Source organism: Etheostoma cragini, chromosome 14 (genome assembly GCF_013103735.1).
Source record: "Etheostoma cragini isolate CJK2018 chromosome 14, CSU_Ecrag_1.0, whole genome shotgun sequence".
Taxonomy (NCBI): domain Eukaryota; kingdom Metazoa; phylum Chordata; class Actinopteri; order Perciformes; family Percidae; genus Etheostoma; species Etheostoma cragini.
This window is the reverse complement of record NC_048420.1, coordinates 10,713,666-10,731,191: the sequence shown is the minus strand read 5'-3', so window position 1 is coordinate 10,731,191 and position 17,526 is coordinate 10,713,666. Positions and strand designations below refer to the sequence as shown.

The 17,526-nt window shown below is 41.4% G+C and overlaps 1 protein-coding gene across 1 annotated transcript in view; it reads right to left on the bottom strand.

Moving 5' to 3' along the window:
* LOC117957172 (calcium-binding mitochondrial carrier protein Aralar2) overlaps nucleotides 1–17,526 on the bottom strand; it is a 45,088-nt gene that overhangs the window by 1,763 nt on the left and 25,799 nt on the right. The window contains 8 exon segments of the mRNA XM_034892769.1: nucleotides 335–425; nucleotides 1,057–1,188; nucleotides 5,228–5,399; nucleotides 8,737–8,877; nucleotides 14,097–14,177; nucleotides 14,478–14,530; nucleotides 16,311–16,410; nucleotides 17,219–17,238. Of these exon segments, the coding sequence (XP_034748660.1) occupies nucleotides 335–425; nucleotides 1,057–1,188; nucleotides 5,228–5,399; nucleotides 8,737–8,877; nucleotides 14,097–14,177; nucleotides 14,478–14,530; nucleotides 16,311–16,410; nucleotides 17,219–17,238 (790 nt within the window).

Sequence of the window (17,526 nt, the reverse complement as noted above, 5' to 3'; positions counted from 1 at the left end):
CAAGTGAGAGCGTCAGTCTGTGAGCTAATGTGCAAGGAAATTATTCTTGGTCTTGTGACATTTCTTTCTCTCTGGTAGAGGCGAGAGGACACGCAACAAGAGCAGCTACTGTACGTTGAAATTAACCCCATTGTTCCTCAAGAAGATGGCCGTTGTTAATGGGATGGCAGTCATATAGCTTCAAAAAACAATGGAAAGAAGAAATATGTGTGTTAACATTGATTACTGGTAGATTCATTGAAGCGGTGGTTTGGAGTTTTGTAATGATAGTAACAACAAAGTAAAACTGAAAACGAAGCTTGTTGGAAGGTTAGTAAGAGAGAATAGGACGTACTGTCCTCCAAAGTCGATATAGAACCAGCGCTGGAGGAGTTCATAGGTCACCAGGGTCACTCCAAACTGAGGCGAGGATCTGAACACACGAGCTGAAGGATGGGGTAGAAATGTGTTTATTTCAATGTATATTTTTGCTAAACTGTGTGTAATCAAGCTTTGGTTTCACAATGACATGAGGAAGTCAGCCACAAAAAAAAGCCATTAAAACATTATTAAAGTTCTGTCGCAGATTGGTATTTACATTAATGTAATATTTATATCATTGTATTTATAATTATATGTTTATCAATCAAGCAAATATCAAATAAGGATTCTAATTTTAAGAATTGTACGTGTATTGAAGGGAAAAATAGAATAACTTTGCTTTTCTTTCATGCAATGCCACACATTTGGCCCATCCCACATTGGTCTTACAAAACTTTACCATTTAACAAACATCTAAATATGATACACTACTACACCATACTACATGCAGCTCTCTCTCTCTCTCTCTCTCTCTCTCTCTCTCTCTCTCTCTCTCTCTCTCTCTCTCTCTCTCTCTCTCTCTCTCTCTCTCTCTCTCTCTCATGTTTGATGTTTAATTCCAGGACCTTTTTAAGAAAATGGCCCAACAAACTCCACCAATAAGGCAGAGCACCCTGTACATAACCTGAGGGAAACGGGAGCAAAAGTGAAATAGTACTTTCATCATTAAAATTATTTTGGTCTTATGAACATTACCTCCAGATCCTTTCCAGAAAGCCCGGGGTCCCCCTTCTCTGAGAATCTTCCAGACACAGTCCACCAGGCCGCTGTAGGTGGTCTGACCGGCATGTGCCGCCACCTGACGTCGGCTGGGGTCACCAGAGATGCCTGGGGAGAACAAGGGCTGTTGAGTGGGGTGAAACTTTTCTTTTTTTAAACAGTCGGATGTGTTTGATTCTAAACAGAGCAGACATTTTAAATTGGCCCCAAACAAATGAGGTGATTTGTAGAAAGCAGCCATTAGTGGTCAAATGAAATCTTGCATATCGTCCTAACTGCATCTGAAAGAGTGTTTTTTTGCTTTCTTTGTTCCCTCTTTTAAAACACGTCATCTTGAATCTTGACCATCTTGCGGCGAGTTTGCTGCATAAATACACTATACACAAGTAGGGGCCAGTTCCTATCACTTCACCATCAACCAATCCATACCACCAGCAAGGCCATTATTTAATCGCTACCTTTTTTCTTCCTTTCATCCCTCTCCCACTTTTCTTACAGCTGTTTGAACGGGGCCGGACAATGGACGGTAATGAGAGCAATGCACACCGTGTGCCGTACTGTGAAAGTGACTGGCTGACGGGAGTGACTGCAAAGCCCCCACTCCAGCCACTTCAGCAATGAATGGGCTCAATCATTTATGGCTCGGTCATTACCATCAACTGCCCTCTTGACGATTTATTCTGACTTCTTGGTTTTTGTAACGGCCAAACGAGCTATTCAGAAAGCCTAATCAACTCAGCATTAGGTAGCCGACTGGCACCCGGTGGAGACTGACCACCTGCACTGAACAGAGGAAGAGGAAGAGAGAGAGGGTCAGGGAGAGGAGAGGAGAGGTTTTTGATTTTCAAAGTCCCTTTATTGGCCCATTTTCAGAGATAATTCCCAATCCCAAAAATACCAAACAAAAAGACACAGAAAAAGAAAAACTATGTGCTTTTCTTAATCAATAATTAACCACCAACTCTCCATCCTCCACCATGGAGCAGGACACATAAACACAAAAACACATCTAGGTGGGCTCTTTATCTGTTCATAGCTATAGCCCCATGTACAATTCTCCTTTGAAGGACTGCTGCCAAAACGGCAGCTTGTACAGGGAAAGCCAACTGCCTTTCGGGGAAACGTCTGGACCAAAAAGTCAAGTCCACCTCGACTCTTTCAGCTCAGCCAAAGACCGCCGGTTCAGGACCTTAAAGCAGGTGTGATAAAGCGCTTTCTTCCCTGCAGCTTGACACTTGTCCAGGTGAGGGGTTAAAAAAGACAGTAGCTGGCCTGCTTCTCTTTGCCACTCCACCACAGCTGGATTGATGGTCAGAGAGGGGAAACTGTACTCCCACCCCTCACTCCACTGATTACACAGAGTCCGATTCTGTACCACAGTTCGCTGAGGTTGCTCCAGAGCAGCCCAAACTTCATTCACTACCCTGTTGATCAGCCTGATAAAGATGATGTTACTACTCGCTCTAAGGACATCAACAGATGTGGCAGTCATGTTCATCAGGTGACCCAGTTTGGTACCCCCCCAGCTTCTCTAAACAGCCCTGGCACACTCTAATATTTGAGTCGTAAAAAGTTGTTGAAAAACAAAGGTGCCACAAACAGCCACTTTACATGAGTTTCATTTGCATCTTAAGTACATTTTAGTATCTGCCACGCAGGTAGCACAGAGTTGTAGAAAGAGATCAGGTTTGTAGAAGGAAAAGCTGCTTGTCGCAGCCTAACCACCCATCTCTCCTCAGCAGCAGTCGGGCTGTATCTAGCCAGCTGGGGCCACAGTTGTATAATATTCTTTGGGCAGTCTAGTGTCTAAAGGAAGCAGTGCAAATGCTGCCTGAACCCAGTGCTGACCCCACCAGAAGAAGTCAACAATGGCTCTCTAAACGTCCTCCATCAGGCCATGTTGTGGCACAATAGCAATGAGCCTGTACCAAAAAGTCAAGGCAACCAAGATATTGGCAACCAGAACTCTTCCCCTATACAGCAATGGCACAGTTGTATATCACACAATACCCATATGCATTCTTTTTAACATGGTACAAGTAACTTGTGTGGGTACCACGTATTTCAGCCTTAAAAGTTAAACTATTATTTTCATTACAGATTTAATATTTTCCTTTCCAAATAAATGGATTGTTTTCAGAATATGATAGCCCGATATCACAAATGCACACCATATAACACCACTCTGACCCTCAAATTGGATAAGAAAAAAAAAAAAAATGAGAGGAGAAACATCAGGAAGAATAGACATTTGCCTTTGTTGGTCCACTGCTGTTTCTTGAGGCGTTACTGCTGATACAGACAAAATGGGGACCCATTGGCAAAAACATTGCTCCATTGGGAGACTAATGATTTTAAAAATCCACAGAGTGGGGTTAACACTGATATGAAAATAAATAAATAATGAAAACACTCAGATTTAAGAAGGCAAAATCATCAAATAAGTGAATGAATGTTTTCTGCTTGAAAAGTGACTTAAACAATTAAACAATTATCAAAATAGATAATTCATTTTCTGTCAAACGATTAATCAATGATTTGACTGATTGTTTCAACTGCACATGCCTAAAGACTGAACAACGTGGATACCCCTACCATCCCACAGCAAACAGGGCCAAACATTCCATCCATAACAATTTCTCACATACAGAGCTGATGTGAGTTAGAGATGGCCAACCCTATGTTATTCACAGACCAGAGTAATGCCTAGCTAAATAATGCTGTGCAAACCGAGCATGTAATTCAATTTCCTTTGCTGACTGTAAAACACTAATTGCCAGAATGCTGTAACCGCTGATAAATACATTTGAAAGAGGGGTGATAAATGTGTCGAAGGAACCGAAAAAAAAGAAATCATGAGGCTTGTTTCAGCTCGGATTTTGTGGGCCTTTGCTGCCAGTCTTGTGGCGAGAAACCAGAGAAAAAAATTAGAGGTCGAGGAGGGAGGCAGGATTTATGATTTTTCCGTGTTGTGCTGTGCCTCTGCGTGAAAAAGAGAGTGCTGCTGACACATCTCCGAGGATTCAAAACAAATATATACGTTTCTTATGCAAATGTTCTAAAGGCTTTTAACTTGGCAGGTGAGTGCTGGTCGGTCATTAGCGTTTACGTTTAAATGCAATATACATACTCTGCTTTGGATCATATTTTCATGCACAGGATAAAGTTATTAAGTCATCAGTGGGTGTTGGTGTCCTTGGATCATTGTGATGACTAACCTACAGACAGGACGGAATGCATTCTTGCATGGTCAACATGCAATAAGTATGCACAAGCATGTTTGTGCGTTTGCCTTCATGTATGTAAGTACATGTCCAATATATCAGGGTTTGGATAGCTTCCCTGTCGGCCTGGTTGGCAAGCATCTGAGGCGCTTCCCTTCTGCAGAGCTCCAAACCCCTAGTCCCCAATCACTGAGCAACGCTCTAATTAGCAGCTACCGCCATGGAGCCTGCGGTCAGAGGCTGCCTGGCTTCCAGCTCTGTGCTCTGCTACTGTTACTGAAGAACTGCAGAGGTCTGAGGCAAGAGAGGAGAGTAAGACCTGCTCTCACACTTTGATCAGAATTAGAGCTGACCAAAGCTTTTTCATAAACTTCATTGCCTCAGGGACTAAACCCTTTGGGCTCACTATGAATGTTGAAGTATTTTACAACACAAAACGCTGTTTTTCAAGTTATGGACGCACTCTAAAAGGCTAAACTCTTAAAATTCAGCATGAGACTGCACCAGGCCTAATGAGATCTGTGTATGTCCATAGAAGTATATAGTACAGCAACATTAATAGATTTCATTACACAGTTTGGGATTTTAGTGACCTTTTCAACAGCGATGATCCCAATGAAATTAAATTCCACTTTAAAGCTGCTATAATGCCCATAGCACACCAATTATGGAAGACAAAATGGATGATGTTTACTGGCAACATTCAGTCTCAATAGTAAACAATAGGAGGCAGACTACAACTTTCCTGCCTTCATTGCTTCTTAGTCTTGTGTAGATAACATTATGTTCAGTACTTTGAGAGAAGCTTTCTAGAAAGAACTAATAGGGGCTTTTAATTTTTAGTCCAGGCTCCCTCAGGTATAATTCTTTTGCCTGGAAACGTAAAACTAACCTTTGTCTCTAAACTTGATACTAGCTCTAACTTTTTTCTTGTTGAAGTATAAAGGCTGAAGTACCTGCCAGCGCTCCAGCAAACAGCATCTTGGCTGGCCCTATCCTTCCATCCTCCTCAGTGATGTGAGCCTTGATGTGGGCCTAACAGGGGAAGTAGATGGCTGAGAAGGGGATGTCACGCAGAAAACATGCCTTAGAATGCTAGAGAAAGACAGTGAGATGGAAAAGGAGATGTTTAGGTATATATAATAAGCGTTAAACTCTCAGAAAGTGGAATGATGTGATGTGATGGGGCTCAGCGGATTCCATCCTTGATTTCTGGCTCAGGTCTCTGAAGATGGATTGGTTTTTTTCTAGCCGCAATATCTAACATCAACTGACGGTTCCCAAACCAGATATTCAAGCATGAGCTAATGTTACGGCCAAATACTATATACTATATAATACTTCCAAAAGACTCCTGGAACTCTTATAGCAGAGTGAAATATCAACCATAACATGCCAAACAAATCATTTCTCTCCATATGCAAACAATCTGTGTCCTTAGCAGCAGGTAAGGGAGGCAGCTCCGAAAGCAAAGCTCACAGTAAAAAAAAAGAGTGGGGGAAAGCAAAGAAAGACAGACAAAGATGACTCCTTGTCGGCCACTGTAAACAACACTATATCATCAAGACTATTGAGTTTCCTACTGTATTTCAAGCCTGTTGGCCTGCTGCCACCTCCTTGATACATCAACTACAGTCAACAGAAGGCGTTTGAAGAGTTGGCCAGTGTCTCCCTGTCTTGGACAGGCTTCATTTAACTCCTATGGGATAATGCTTTGGTTTCTACACACACACAAACAGAGAGAGGATTGGCAGATACCTGGGCTATCTCTTTCCCTCTCTTTCCTCTGGCACTTCTTGTCTGCCTGTCCCGCCTGCTGGCTGGCTGGGGCCCGAGCGGCTGCCGAAAGCTGGGAGATTCTATCGATGCAGGACAGACAAGCAGCGTCACAGGGACTGGGGACTGGAAGCCGTAATATCAGGGTAATGGCTATTTGACTGGGTAATGCACTGGAATGGCGGCAACAGAGAGCGTGTGTGTATATAATCCTTTTACACCAAGATAAAGTTAACTTGAATACAACAAGTCCATAAACATGAAACGTCTGGTTGGATATTCCTACACTGACAACTTTCCTCCAGAGATGAGTGGTGGCGCTAGTGCGTTAGCCACCCTATTAACCAGTAGCTCCACCAGCGGAGGGTGAGCGTCAGGATAATTACCCTGACAAAGGCAGCTCTGTGCCTGGGTGCAGCCCCTCCGGAGCCAGCCCGTCTGGGGCTTGCAGGCTGGAGCTCGTCTCATCCCCGCCTCCCCTCCACCACCACCTCCAACGCCAACACCACTACTGCTTTCTCAATGCACTTTGTCTCCTCTCTATGCATGGACCAGGAGACAAACACAATAAAGTGTGTGCACGTTTACACACACTAGTATGCAGCATTGAGCAGCATTCCCACAGACAGTTGAATGGAGACAGAAGCTATGTGTACACACACACACACACACACACACACTTTAACAAAGTCATAAATCACTAGGAGTGAGTGCACAACTACACAAACATAGTAGAGGCAGGTAGACGGAGACAAGAGGAAGCTCCACACTATTACAGTCTCGTTAAAAGAAGAAAAAGGTTTACATGGAACTGGTCTGCTCGTACAGGTGGCCACATCAGCAGACAGAAAAAAGCCACAAACCCGGTGGACATACTCATATATAATGAGGTCCAGTGTAGTAAATGATCAGCAAACTATCAAAATGAAAGTCTTGTCTAAGGAAGGGAGGGGTTTCATTGAAAAATAGTTTACTACTTGGAATTTGACAGCACAAGTGCCATCATCTTACTTGCAAATTAATACAACCGCAGGTATGAGATTGACATTTTCAAAGTTGATTGTGTTGACAGTTGAAGCAGAATGTACCCTGCCGAGCTCCGTTAGGAATTATTTTTGTAATTTAATTAGACATGCTCTGTTTTACCCTGAGGGCTAATGTCCTTGTCTAGCCAGTTAAGCTGCTAATGTTACCGGTAGCCACAGCTTGTTCATTGATTCCTATAGCTTTTATGTCTAACTAACTGGTAGCATTAAAAAAGAAAAAAAACTATTTGGCTGTGTACCTCACTAGAGCAAACAGACAGAATTTAGAAGTGACAACATATCTATTAAAATAATTATAAAAAGAAGAAAATAATATATTTAAAACACACCAACACAACTATTTTTATATTAGCCTCTTATGACTTTATAATTTTTCACGCTTGCTTTACAATGTGTTGGCGGCAAAATATTATACAACCCTAATATGTTCAAACAGTGCACTGTAATTTTTAGCTCTGTGCCATTGAAAAATACCAATTATGGCAATTAAGGTTAAATACAGCTTTTAGCATAAATTGTGTCTTTTCTTGTTCTTGAACAGAAGACCACATGGAATTGCTCAGGTAAAGTAATGTATAATTGTACAATAGTTAAATAGAAAAATCACATATGATTTAGTCTAAACAGTAATGAGAAATAATGGATACTGTGAAAGTGTGAGGCTGACGAAAATACAATGGAATGGATACTGGACGTCTGAAATTCCCATTGCAACAAATCTAACTTGAATTCAGCAATACTTAAAATATGGCTTTAGGCTTTCTCCACGGTTGTGCCTCTCAATTTAAGATTACTAAGTTATTCAGTGATGTTTGTTCTATCATTAAAGAAGTAAATGTCTAATATACTTATACCGACATGTTATAGTGGCCTGACTTTTAACGGATGAGTTCTTCCTTCAGACTGTTGGTTGTTTTAAAGTGATTATTCTTACCAATTTATCTTCAACTGTCCCTTCTGGTACAGAAATTAATAGGCTACATGCTTGCATATAAGTTGAGAAATAAACAAAACTGAAAAAGTAAGTTTGTGTGTTTTGGGGGACAGATTGACTTGAAACCAAGACATTTCCAATGAGATTTTGGCAATGATAGTAGGCGGAAGGTATGAAAAAAAATACATTTTATCTCTAAATTCTTAGAATTATGTGATTCTAATTAATGAACCCCTCTGTGACTTTATTCTGCACATTAACTGGTGCAAACTAGTTGCTTATGCACATTTGGTCAAACACCAGTGTTAGCCACAGTAACTCTTAATAGAACAGTTCAAAATTGAACACTCAGAAGAAGCTAAATCTATTAACACAGCAATTTCTTGTGTGAAAAATGTGCATTTGAATTTTAAGATAAGAGCTATATAGTGTTAAGAAAAAACTGCACTCTAATGTATACAATATTTATTTATCTATTGTATACTCTATAAACATTGCAGTGACATTCACAAGCTACAATTCTGCATTCTCTAAAATAATGCAAACAGATCACAACGAAAAAGAACGCAAGCATTAAAATACTGTAACAGGAGTGAAAAAAAGCACTTGTAAGAATAATTTGTGGCTTAGACATGTGCACTTTACATGCACCTCTGACCCCAACGATGTTTCTCACCTTGTAAAGTCCAAAGAAGCCGAGTTCCCTAATGACAGACAGGGCGCTGACCCTTGGCCCTGTGGTGATCTCTCCTGCCACCTGCAGACGGATCTTTACAATCTCCACAGGGTTGGTGAAGATGACCTGGGAGCCACCAGCCTGGAGGACAGATAGACAGACAGAGATCAGTGGAATGAACTTCAAATAGAGAGACATGGATCAGATATTCAAGTTAAACATGAAAAAGGACTTTAGTATATTGCAATGAACACCAAATTTTAACATACGTTTTGTCTGTTCAATATGATAATTTAAGTGTGCTATCTGAGTTCCACTGACAAAACGTTCATTTCAACATAACACACTGATTGAAAAAACAACATGTGAATACAATCAAAATTGAAAATGTAACTATTATCAACTATTACTGCAGCAAGTGATGCAATTTAACAATAGTGTATTCTCAGCAACCAGCTGTAAAACAAAGATTTGGAGAGAAGGAGAGTACAGAATAGTACTGATGCAGTGGAGTCTGTCAGCTGTTTGTCTTCATCACACAGACCCTGCGGGGACTCTGACTTCTCTTCTTCTCTCTGACCTCTCACTTCAATCCATTCTCCAAACCTGTACTTGTGAGGGCAACAATACTACAGCAAGTTCAGACTGGTTTCTTTGCTGTTTAGGTCGGCAGGGCTTTTATGAGTATAAGAGGTAGCTGCTGTGGGTAGATTTGTGGCGAGACAAATGCTTAACTGTGTCTAGTCAGGGAACATGACGGCATTTCCAGAATGCTTCTCGATACTGAGAAATGTTTACACCTTTGGGCGTAAGTGGGCTTTTTCTGACTTCTGTGTCTTCCATTTTCCTTTGTTTTTCTCTAGTGCTCTGAATGTCTTTTCCAGTATTGCCTCTCTCCCTTTCTTGCTTTGACCTCTTCTCAAACAATCTTGCTCATCTTCTCTAATATTGTCTCTCTCCTGCTACGGTTGCCAGTGGTTACTGTAGCTATACGCAAAATGGGTGGCACATCGCAATTAGATAGCAATCGGTTGCCATGGTGCCATTTCTGTCTTAAATAGGCCTGGTCTGTTTGTTGTTGTTTCTCTCCTTTTCTCCCCCGCCTTCAGCCACTCCGTTATGAATGATGGATTGTGCTTGTTGCCTCCTGCCTTACGGGAAGCCATCAAGATCCAATCTTTTCAATCCAAGGTTTTTTGCTCAATTTCCCTCAATTTTAAGTGTTTCCGTATATTGCCCACGAGATAAAGAAGACCATAATAGTCTCATTGAAGGTGTGTGCAGCCGTTTTTTTAAATAACACGGAGTACAGTGAGCTTCAGCTTCTCTTCCAGACCCAACGAGAGGCTGTGAATAGCAGGAAGCCTGCCATTTCAAAGCTGCTACATCTCACAGCTAACCCTTTATGATTTATTTCATGGAAAAAAACGAGTTGATTACATGCTGGCTAATTGCGTAAGCATCAAGAAGCTATGGGCTCCGGCCACTAGCAGTGTTGGCTGCTTCACTTGAATACTAATGAGACTGGAGATGGAGGAGATGAAGATGTTGTTTACTCAAGGAGAGTAAAGAGCAACATTGTTCAGAGAAATGAGCTGACAATTAGAGCTGACAACATGCGATAAAAGGAGTGACAGTGCAGAGCTTTCTGAGCACTTCAACATCCCGCGTTCCTACTCAAAGATCCTACTCAATTTTAACATGAAGCTCTGTTTTTTTTTTTTTTTTTTTTTTGTAGTGCTGTCAGTAGTGGGACAAATTAAAACAATTGGTGCTGCCTAGGAGGAGTTCTCCTTGTGCTAGATTTTGCACCAAACAGGCTTAAACAGGTGCAAGTTTTAAATGTGTTTTTAGCCTCTAAACCTGCTCAAAATGTCATTACCAGTGCCCAGCCTTGTGTAGTTGTTCCTTCCAAGTGAACATAGTGAATTTGACTGCAGTAGATGTGACAGAAAGGGATCAACATTAGAACAATCAACTATTCACCAGAAAACTGGAAATAAACAGAGGTATGTGCACTGGTTGACTTGACAAAACTTTTATGCCTTTCTGTTACATCTACTGCAGTCAAACTCACTGTGCTCACTTGGAAGGAATAACGGCACATGGCTAGGCGCTGGCTAAAAACAAGTTTAAAACTTGCCCTGTTTAAGCCTGTTGGGTGCAAAGTCTAGCAGGAGGAAAACTTGGTGTAGACCACACCGATTGTTTTCATTTGTCTCACTACTGACAGCACGACAAATTTAAAAAAAAAAACAGAGCTACATGTTGAAATCGACCGGAATTCACCTTTAACTGTGGAAAATAACTCTTTGAGCATCCGGGACAAGAGAAGAAGACAAATAGAAACGAGAGGATAGGACAAATAAACAGAGTGAGCTAATGAGAGAGGGAAAGATGGTGAGACAGAAACAAGAGAGAGGAGTAGTCAAAACAAGAGAAGTGAGGGAAGGTCGAGGTTGAGGCGGAGAGGTTGAGGGTTGTGATTATGGAGTGACAGCGTTGGCGGCTCTCTGATGATTCCCAGGTAATTACAAGGCAAGGTGATCCTTAGAAACCTGGGACGTCAGCACCTTATGCACGCATCACAGCTCCTGGCTATGTGTGTGTGCTGCAGAGAGCATACCAAGATCTTAGCCATACCCAACACAAATACACATGCACACTCACTACATTAGCTGCTATCCATAAATAACAATCCATTTGTACTTAACACCCTTCATGCTACATGTGCAGGTCTGGGTGTGTGTGTTTTAGATTCTCTGATAAGGTTTTTATAATTCACAGCAAGCCTTAATAAGAAACTCATTACAAAGACTTGAACCAACCATGCAAACTGTGTTACATTCACAATGAACACGAACAAAGTATTACTGTATTTTGACTTTCAAGTCTTACCCCACTCCGCCTCTCAGCAATGACCCAGTAAGTATTTTGTGTAACTTAAGTCCTAAAATGCAGGCCAGTAACTGCCAGATAAGCATCCAGCGAGCTCAGTTAACAGAGCATGACATTCTTACCAAATAATCAGTACTGGCAACCTGTACTGGAGCCTAATAGTGCTGAGCGACTGATTCAGAAAGGGTAGAAGGAGGAAGCAAGAGGAGGTAAGGTGAAATAAGGGTAGGTGAGAAGACGATAGTAGCATGTTTAAGAGGAGTAAGAAAAGCACAAAAATATGAGAGGTGCAGAGAAAAGAATGAGCCAAAACAAGGTGATAAGGAGGAGGTAAAGATGTTTTGGAAAGAAGACATATAATATACTATTTCCCTGTTATCTACATATGTCTTTCTTTCTTATTCTGTCTTTCTTTCTTTCTTTTGCTTTATAGACTGTAGACCTGAGGCTGACACTGTGGTCCAAACCAACACTTTCACAGCTACCAAATGATATAAACAGATTTCATGTGCTGCGGCTGGAACCTCACTAAAACAGGGTTCAGGAGGGTTTGACGTCTATGTGTGTGAATGATAGTGTATGTGTGTGTGTTTGTGTGATTGTGTGAGTGTGTGTGTGTGTAAAATAAAGTGGCAGGCAGAGCACAGTGCCAGCACTAACACCGGGGCCTCAGCCAGGATGAAAGGAGCTGTCACAACGGCTCGCTGAGGAAAAGAGGAAAAATCCATCCATCCCCACTCCTCTCCTCTACATTTATCCCCTACTCTTCCTATGCATCTGTTATAGTTTTGCTTCTGAATCCATAAGTACGGTGGCCGACAGGGGAAAACACCCTGCAACTCTAGAAAACACATGTGAATAGACAAGACGAAAGCAAATTTAGAAAACATCTTCATTAATTTGACAACACATGCGCAGCATTTAGCACAATTTAGCAAAGATTTGCAGAGTGTTAATGTATTGGGTTGTGTTGTGGTTATTTGCAGCGTGATGAATCTGTTTTCTTAATTTGCTTGGGTTTTTATTAGTTGCAGTGTGTTTGCCCCTGTTGGCCACCATACATTTGGGTCTAAAAAAACACTACTTTTCTACAACTTTTCACCCAGTACAGTGAAGAACATTTCTTCAGTATATTTGCTTTTATGTGGTTACTACACTTGTTCATTTTTGTCTCTGCCACAAAACTAAATTGCTTACAAAACAATCTGCAACTTTAACAGCAAATGTACCATGCTAAAACATTTCTTAAACATATTCCTAGAACTAATAAGGTCAATTGAATGTGCCTGAGTGGAGCTAAACCTATAATGACTTGTGTATCCTGAAATACTTTGCTTTAGTGATCAGCATCAAAAGAGGGTTGAGTGAAAGACCTTCTTTCATTTGCTCAGGCTAAAGCTGCCGGTCTCGGTGGACAGTGTGTGTGTGCGTGTGTGTGTGTGTGTGTGTGTGTGTGTGTGTGTGTGTGTGTGTGTGTGTGTGTGTGTGTGTTTGTGTGTGTATGTTTGTGTGTGTGAGATGTGTGTGTGTAGTGTGTGCGTTGGGGGTAGACTGTGACAGCTCAGTGATCAAAACCTATGATGGGAGGGGAGCATGTAACTTGCTGGTAGGGGTCTCAGGTAGCAGCTGCTGTCAATCTTCATCTCCTCCTTGTAAGTGTGTGTGTCTGTGTGCATGTGTGCATGTGTGCATGTGTGCGTGTGCGTGTGTCCGTACACCTGTATGCTCTTCTGTTTGTCAGCATGCACAACTCCTGCAAGCATGTACAGTATGCGCATTTGCTCTTTCATGTGTGATCGTTACACATTCCATCAACAAACAGCAACTTCTGGCCTCCAAACAGGTCAACGTCTGTCTGCTCAACTGTCACAAGGGCGGCACTCAGAAAACAGGTAAACATAGTTTAGAGATGTATGCTACACTGTCTGCGTACTGTACAGCATCATTTCAGCACAGTGCACTTCTTAACGCCTGGATGATGAAGAGGGAGAGAGAGGTTCTATGTTTAGGCTTTTATGGAAAAGATGGTGAACACTGAAAAGTGTAACTATGTGTGCATTTGAGAAACGTACATACACAATGAATAGCTGTGGTCATTTCATACTGATAACAGATCTCTTAGGAGATATTTCTCAGAGCAACTCTACGTGAGGAACTGGGAGGAACCTTTACCTTGGTGAAGAAGTGTCACTTTTATGTGTGATTAGACACTTCTATTTGATTATCAAACTTCAAACTTCTGTCTGTTATAGTCGGAACCCATAACAGTCTATGTTAAGCATGATTTATTTTCAAATATGAAATGCTTTTGATAAAGTGTTATAAAAAGTTGATGGGATGAAAGAAATGCCATTTTATGTACCACTCAATAGAAAGTCTGCCTTAAATTCAGTCCAGGTTGTTATTACTGACCTAGTTCTACACTTCAGTTCTCATTACAAAATGGTTGACTTAAGACTTACACATCCACCAGCCAGGACCTCAGCTGCCAGTGGGACTGTGCCATCTTTCTGTCTGGTCTTTCCACGCACAAAGTCATTCACCTTCAAATACAAAGATCCAAATATCAGGCAGCAAAAGAATTGCTGGCAAGAATTGCTGGTATGGTCAAACATCATATGATTGACAGTCAATCTACAGTGTGCAATGTTTTATGTAGGACCTGAAAATGTATATGTGCATATGTAACTATATGTGCATCTAACTAGCGTGTCATTCTTTACATCTATATGTGTGTGTAGTATTGCATAATATAAAACCCATCAAAAAAGATTGAAGCAATGGGAGAACCTTTGGAAGGAATATGTGAATGTGCATATGCGCTTTCCAATGCAGCAACTTACTGTGAGCTTTATGGCTTTCTCGGGCGCCACACCCAGTAGCTGTGGTACAAGACCTATCATTAGAAAACGTTGAGATGATTAGAAAAAAAGAGGGCTGTGGTACCCCTACTCACTCACATACATAGACTTACACCACTTCCACACAATCCACATGATGTGTGGCTTCCCGCTGCATGCGTCCGACCCTGTAAGATCCTCCAGACGTTAATGAAATCTATTGATGTGGAGTGTGGGGACATCAGAGTAGCAACAAGAGAGAGAGAAGAAGAAGGGGTTAAGAGAGGATGAAGAGAGAGAAACGGCTTCCCAGAATAGGAAAAAAGGGCAGAGTATAAAACAAACCAACCAAAAGTTTACGCAGACCTCAATTACAACCCAAAGCAGGATAAAAATAAACAAAATAATCACAACAGAGCACAATGAAACTTGGCCCCCTACCCAGCCCTGAGGCACGCGCACACAAACACGCACGTACGCACGCACAAATTTGTAACTTTGCTAAAGGAAGTGATGCCTGGAGCTCATAAAAAGCCCAAATCATTTTTTTATTATATTTTCCATAAATGCTGACATACTTTCAACATCAAAGAATATACATTCATGTACACCTAATCTATACCACCCAAAAAATTGTCCTGTTGGCCTTGTGCCGCTTTGTTCATGAGAGGCTAGTAATTGTGTCAATTTTGCGCTGCTGATTCCACATTCTTCACTTAGCAGATTTATTTCCGATGTCTTCAACAAAGGCACTTTGAACTTATATTACATAACTACAGCTTGCCTGTCAGGAATACCTGTCTGTCTGGCCATCTATCTGGAGCCAGACCTGTCTGTCTCTGCGTCTGTGAAGCCATTCCACTCTTGATGGCTTTTGTGTTTCAGACAGAAATTCAAGCATTCAAGTTTCCTCTTGGGAGCCTGTGCTGTCAATCAGAATCATGGGATTTTGAAAAAGTCCCTGCCAATGTTCAAGGGGGACCTTTTTTCAATCCTTCTTCAATCCGACCCGACAATACTGACACAGACACCCTAACCCCACCTTCTGAAGACAGGGCAGGTAGTCATTAGGGATGTCGTGCTCTGGTTTGCACGTACCTGAATGCCCAAGGAGTGTGTGAATTGCCTACATACTCGCTCAGTCTATGTATGTGTCTGTATGAGCGTGTAAGTCCAGACATGCGACATTACCACATCATGACACAGACCTAAAGGTACGTGGGCTTGCATGTGACGTTTATTGTCCTGCTCTGAAAGTCCCCAGCCAGCCGGTAATCACTTCAAAGGAGACAGGTCAACAGAGAGGTGAACTCACACAGCCCTTCTGTCCACCCTACACTTTTCTTCTCTTGTCTTCCTTCTCTTCACTTTTATTCCTCTCCAATATAAACCCTTTTGTTCAAAACCTGTTTTGTGGATGTGACTGCCTGTGTGTCATTTTTCCTTAAAGCTTTAGGTAAATATAAAATTGGGGATGGACTTCTGCCAATTTATTTTAGTTACGACTTACTAATAACATTTGTTGTATGTTAAACCTACTTCCATTGCTCTCAAGCATGACCAGGGCAACCACCATGATATTGGAAATACTTTTGTTGTAGTGTTTCTTTTTTTTTTTTACATGCTGTGAAGAATATAATTAATAAGTACAAATATAAATATAAGTACATGCGGTGCATTCATGTGAATGCATTTTAAACACTCCAGCATGTAAAAGCTACAGTAACTGCTGCACTATTAATAAAGGATAAATGCTGCTTTAAAGACTAAAACTATGTAGATATCTGAAATTACATAAATTGGAGGTTGAAACTTGTGTCCATGCATACTACTAACCTCGGTAAAGGCCAAAGATGCCCTCGTAACGCACCACCTTCTTGAAGCAGTCAAAGCTGTTCTTGTACATGAGCTCTCCCACCAGGGAGCCACTGCCCCTCTGGAAAAGAATTAAAAAATTAAAAGAGAATTAAAAAATGGTTATTTACATACTGATTACATGTTATATGGGTACTGTTTGTTTATGTACACATTTTCACATTTAAGTGGTTTAGCATTATGATCATGCCAGCATTGTTCCCCCCCCTGCTTTAACCAGCATCACCCTTATGTCGTAAATCTTTGTCTTCTGCAAGTAAAGACAGCGGTAATAAAATAAGTTGAAACATGGCATAGACATAAATGTGTACGAGTAAAGAGAAAATAGTGTTGTTTGGGAGATATTTGATTATAATGTTTGAAGAAACCAGTTTTTTATGCTATTGTCCAACTAGAGATGCAGAATAACAATGGTTAACAAATGAATTTAACTAATCTCAGGATCCCACTCATATACAGGAGGCATTCATCAAGTTAAAACTAGCATTGTATGACAGGTTTGTGCTGCACAGTTTTGCAATACATATGGGAAGTCTTGCACTAGCAAAAATTCACAGTAAGAATTAAAGAGAGTTGTGCTGTGAGCACTGCAAACAAAATCCCACTCACTTCTATTTTATCGGGGTAAAAAACAAAAAAGCAGGTAGCTTTGCTTAATACCACTGGAGATAGGTGAGAACTAAAGAAGAAGAGGAAAAGGCGGAGAAGGAAGGGGAAGTCTGTGGGGCTTATGTTGAGAAAAACGTCAAAGTGTTTTGAGTCCCAGTGTCTTCGGTCCGTCAGACGGACACAAACAAAAAGAACCGACCCAAGGCGACAGACTTAATTAGAGAGAGACCGAGAGAGAAGAAGGGATGGCAGAGCCATACCTCCTTATTAAGCTGTCTCCCTTGGGATAGAAGGAGGAGAAATAAAGGAAGGGAGGAGGATAAGAAAAACAGTGGGGAGTCTGAAGCCAAACACAAGGCCTAGGCACCACCCTTCACCCCCACCCTCATCCTCCCTCTTCTGATCACTCACACAGGTACAAAAGAATCCACACAGGAGGGTTTTCCCATAGCACGCAGAAAGGCGAGAGACAGGACGGAGCGAGGCAGAGGTATAGTAGAGTGGGCAAAAGATAGAGAGAGAAAAAGAAAGAGAGGGAGCTTCTCTTTAAGCAGGGAAGCAACAAATG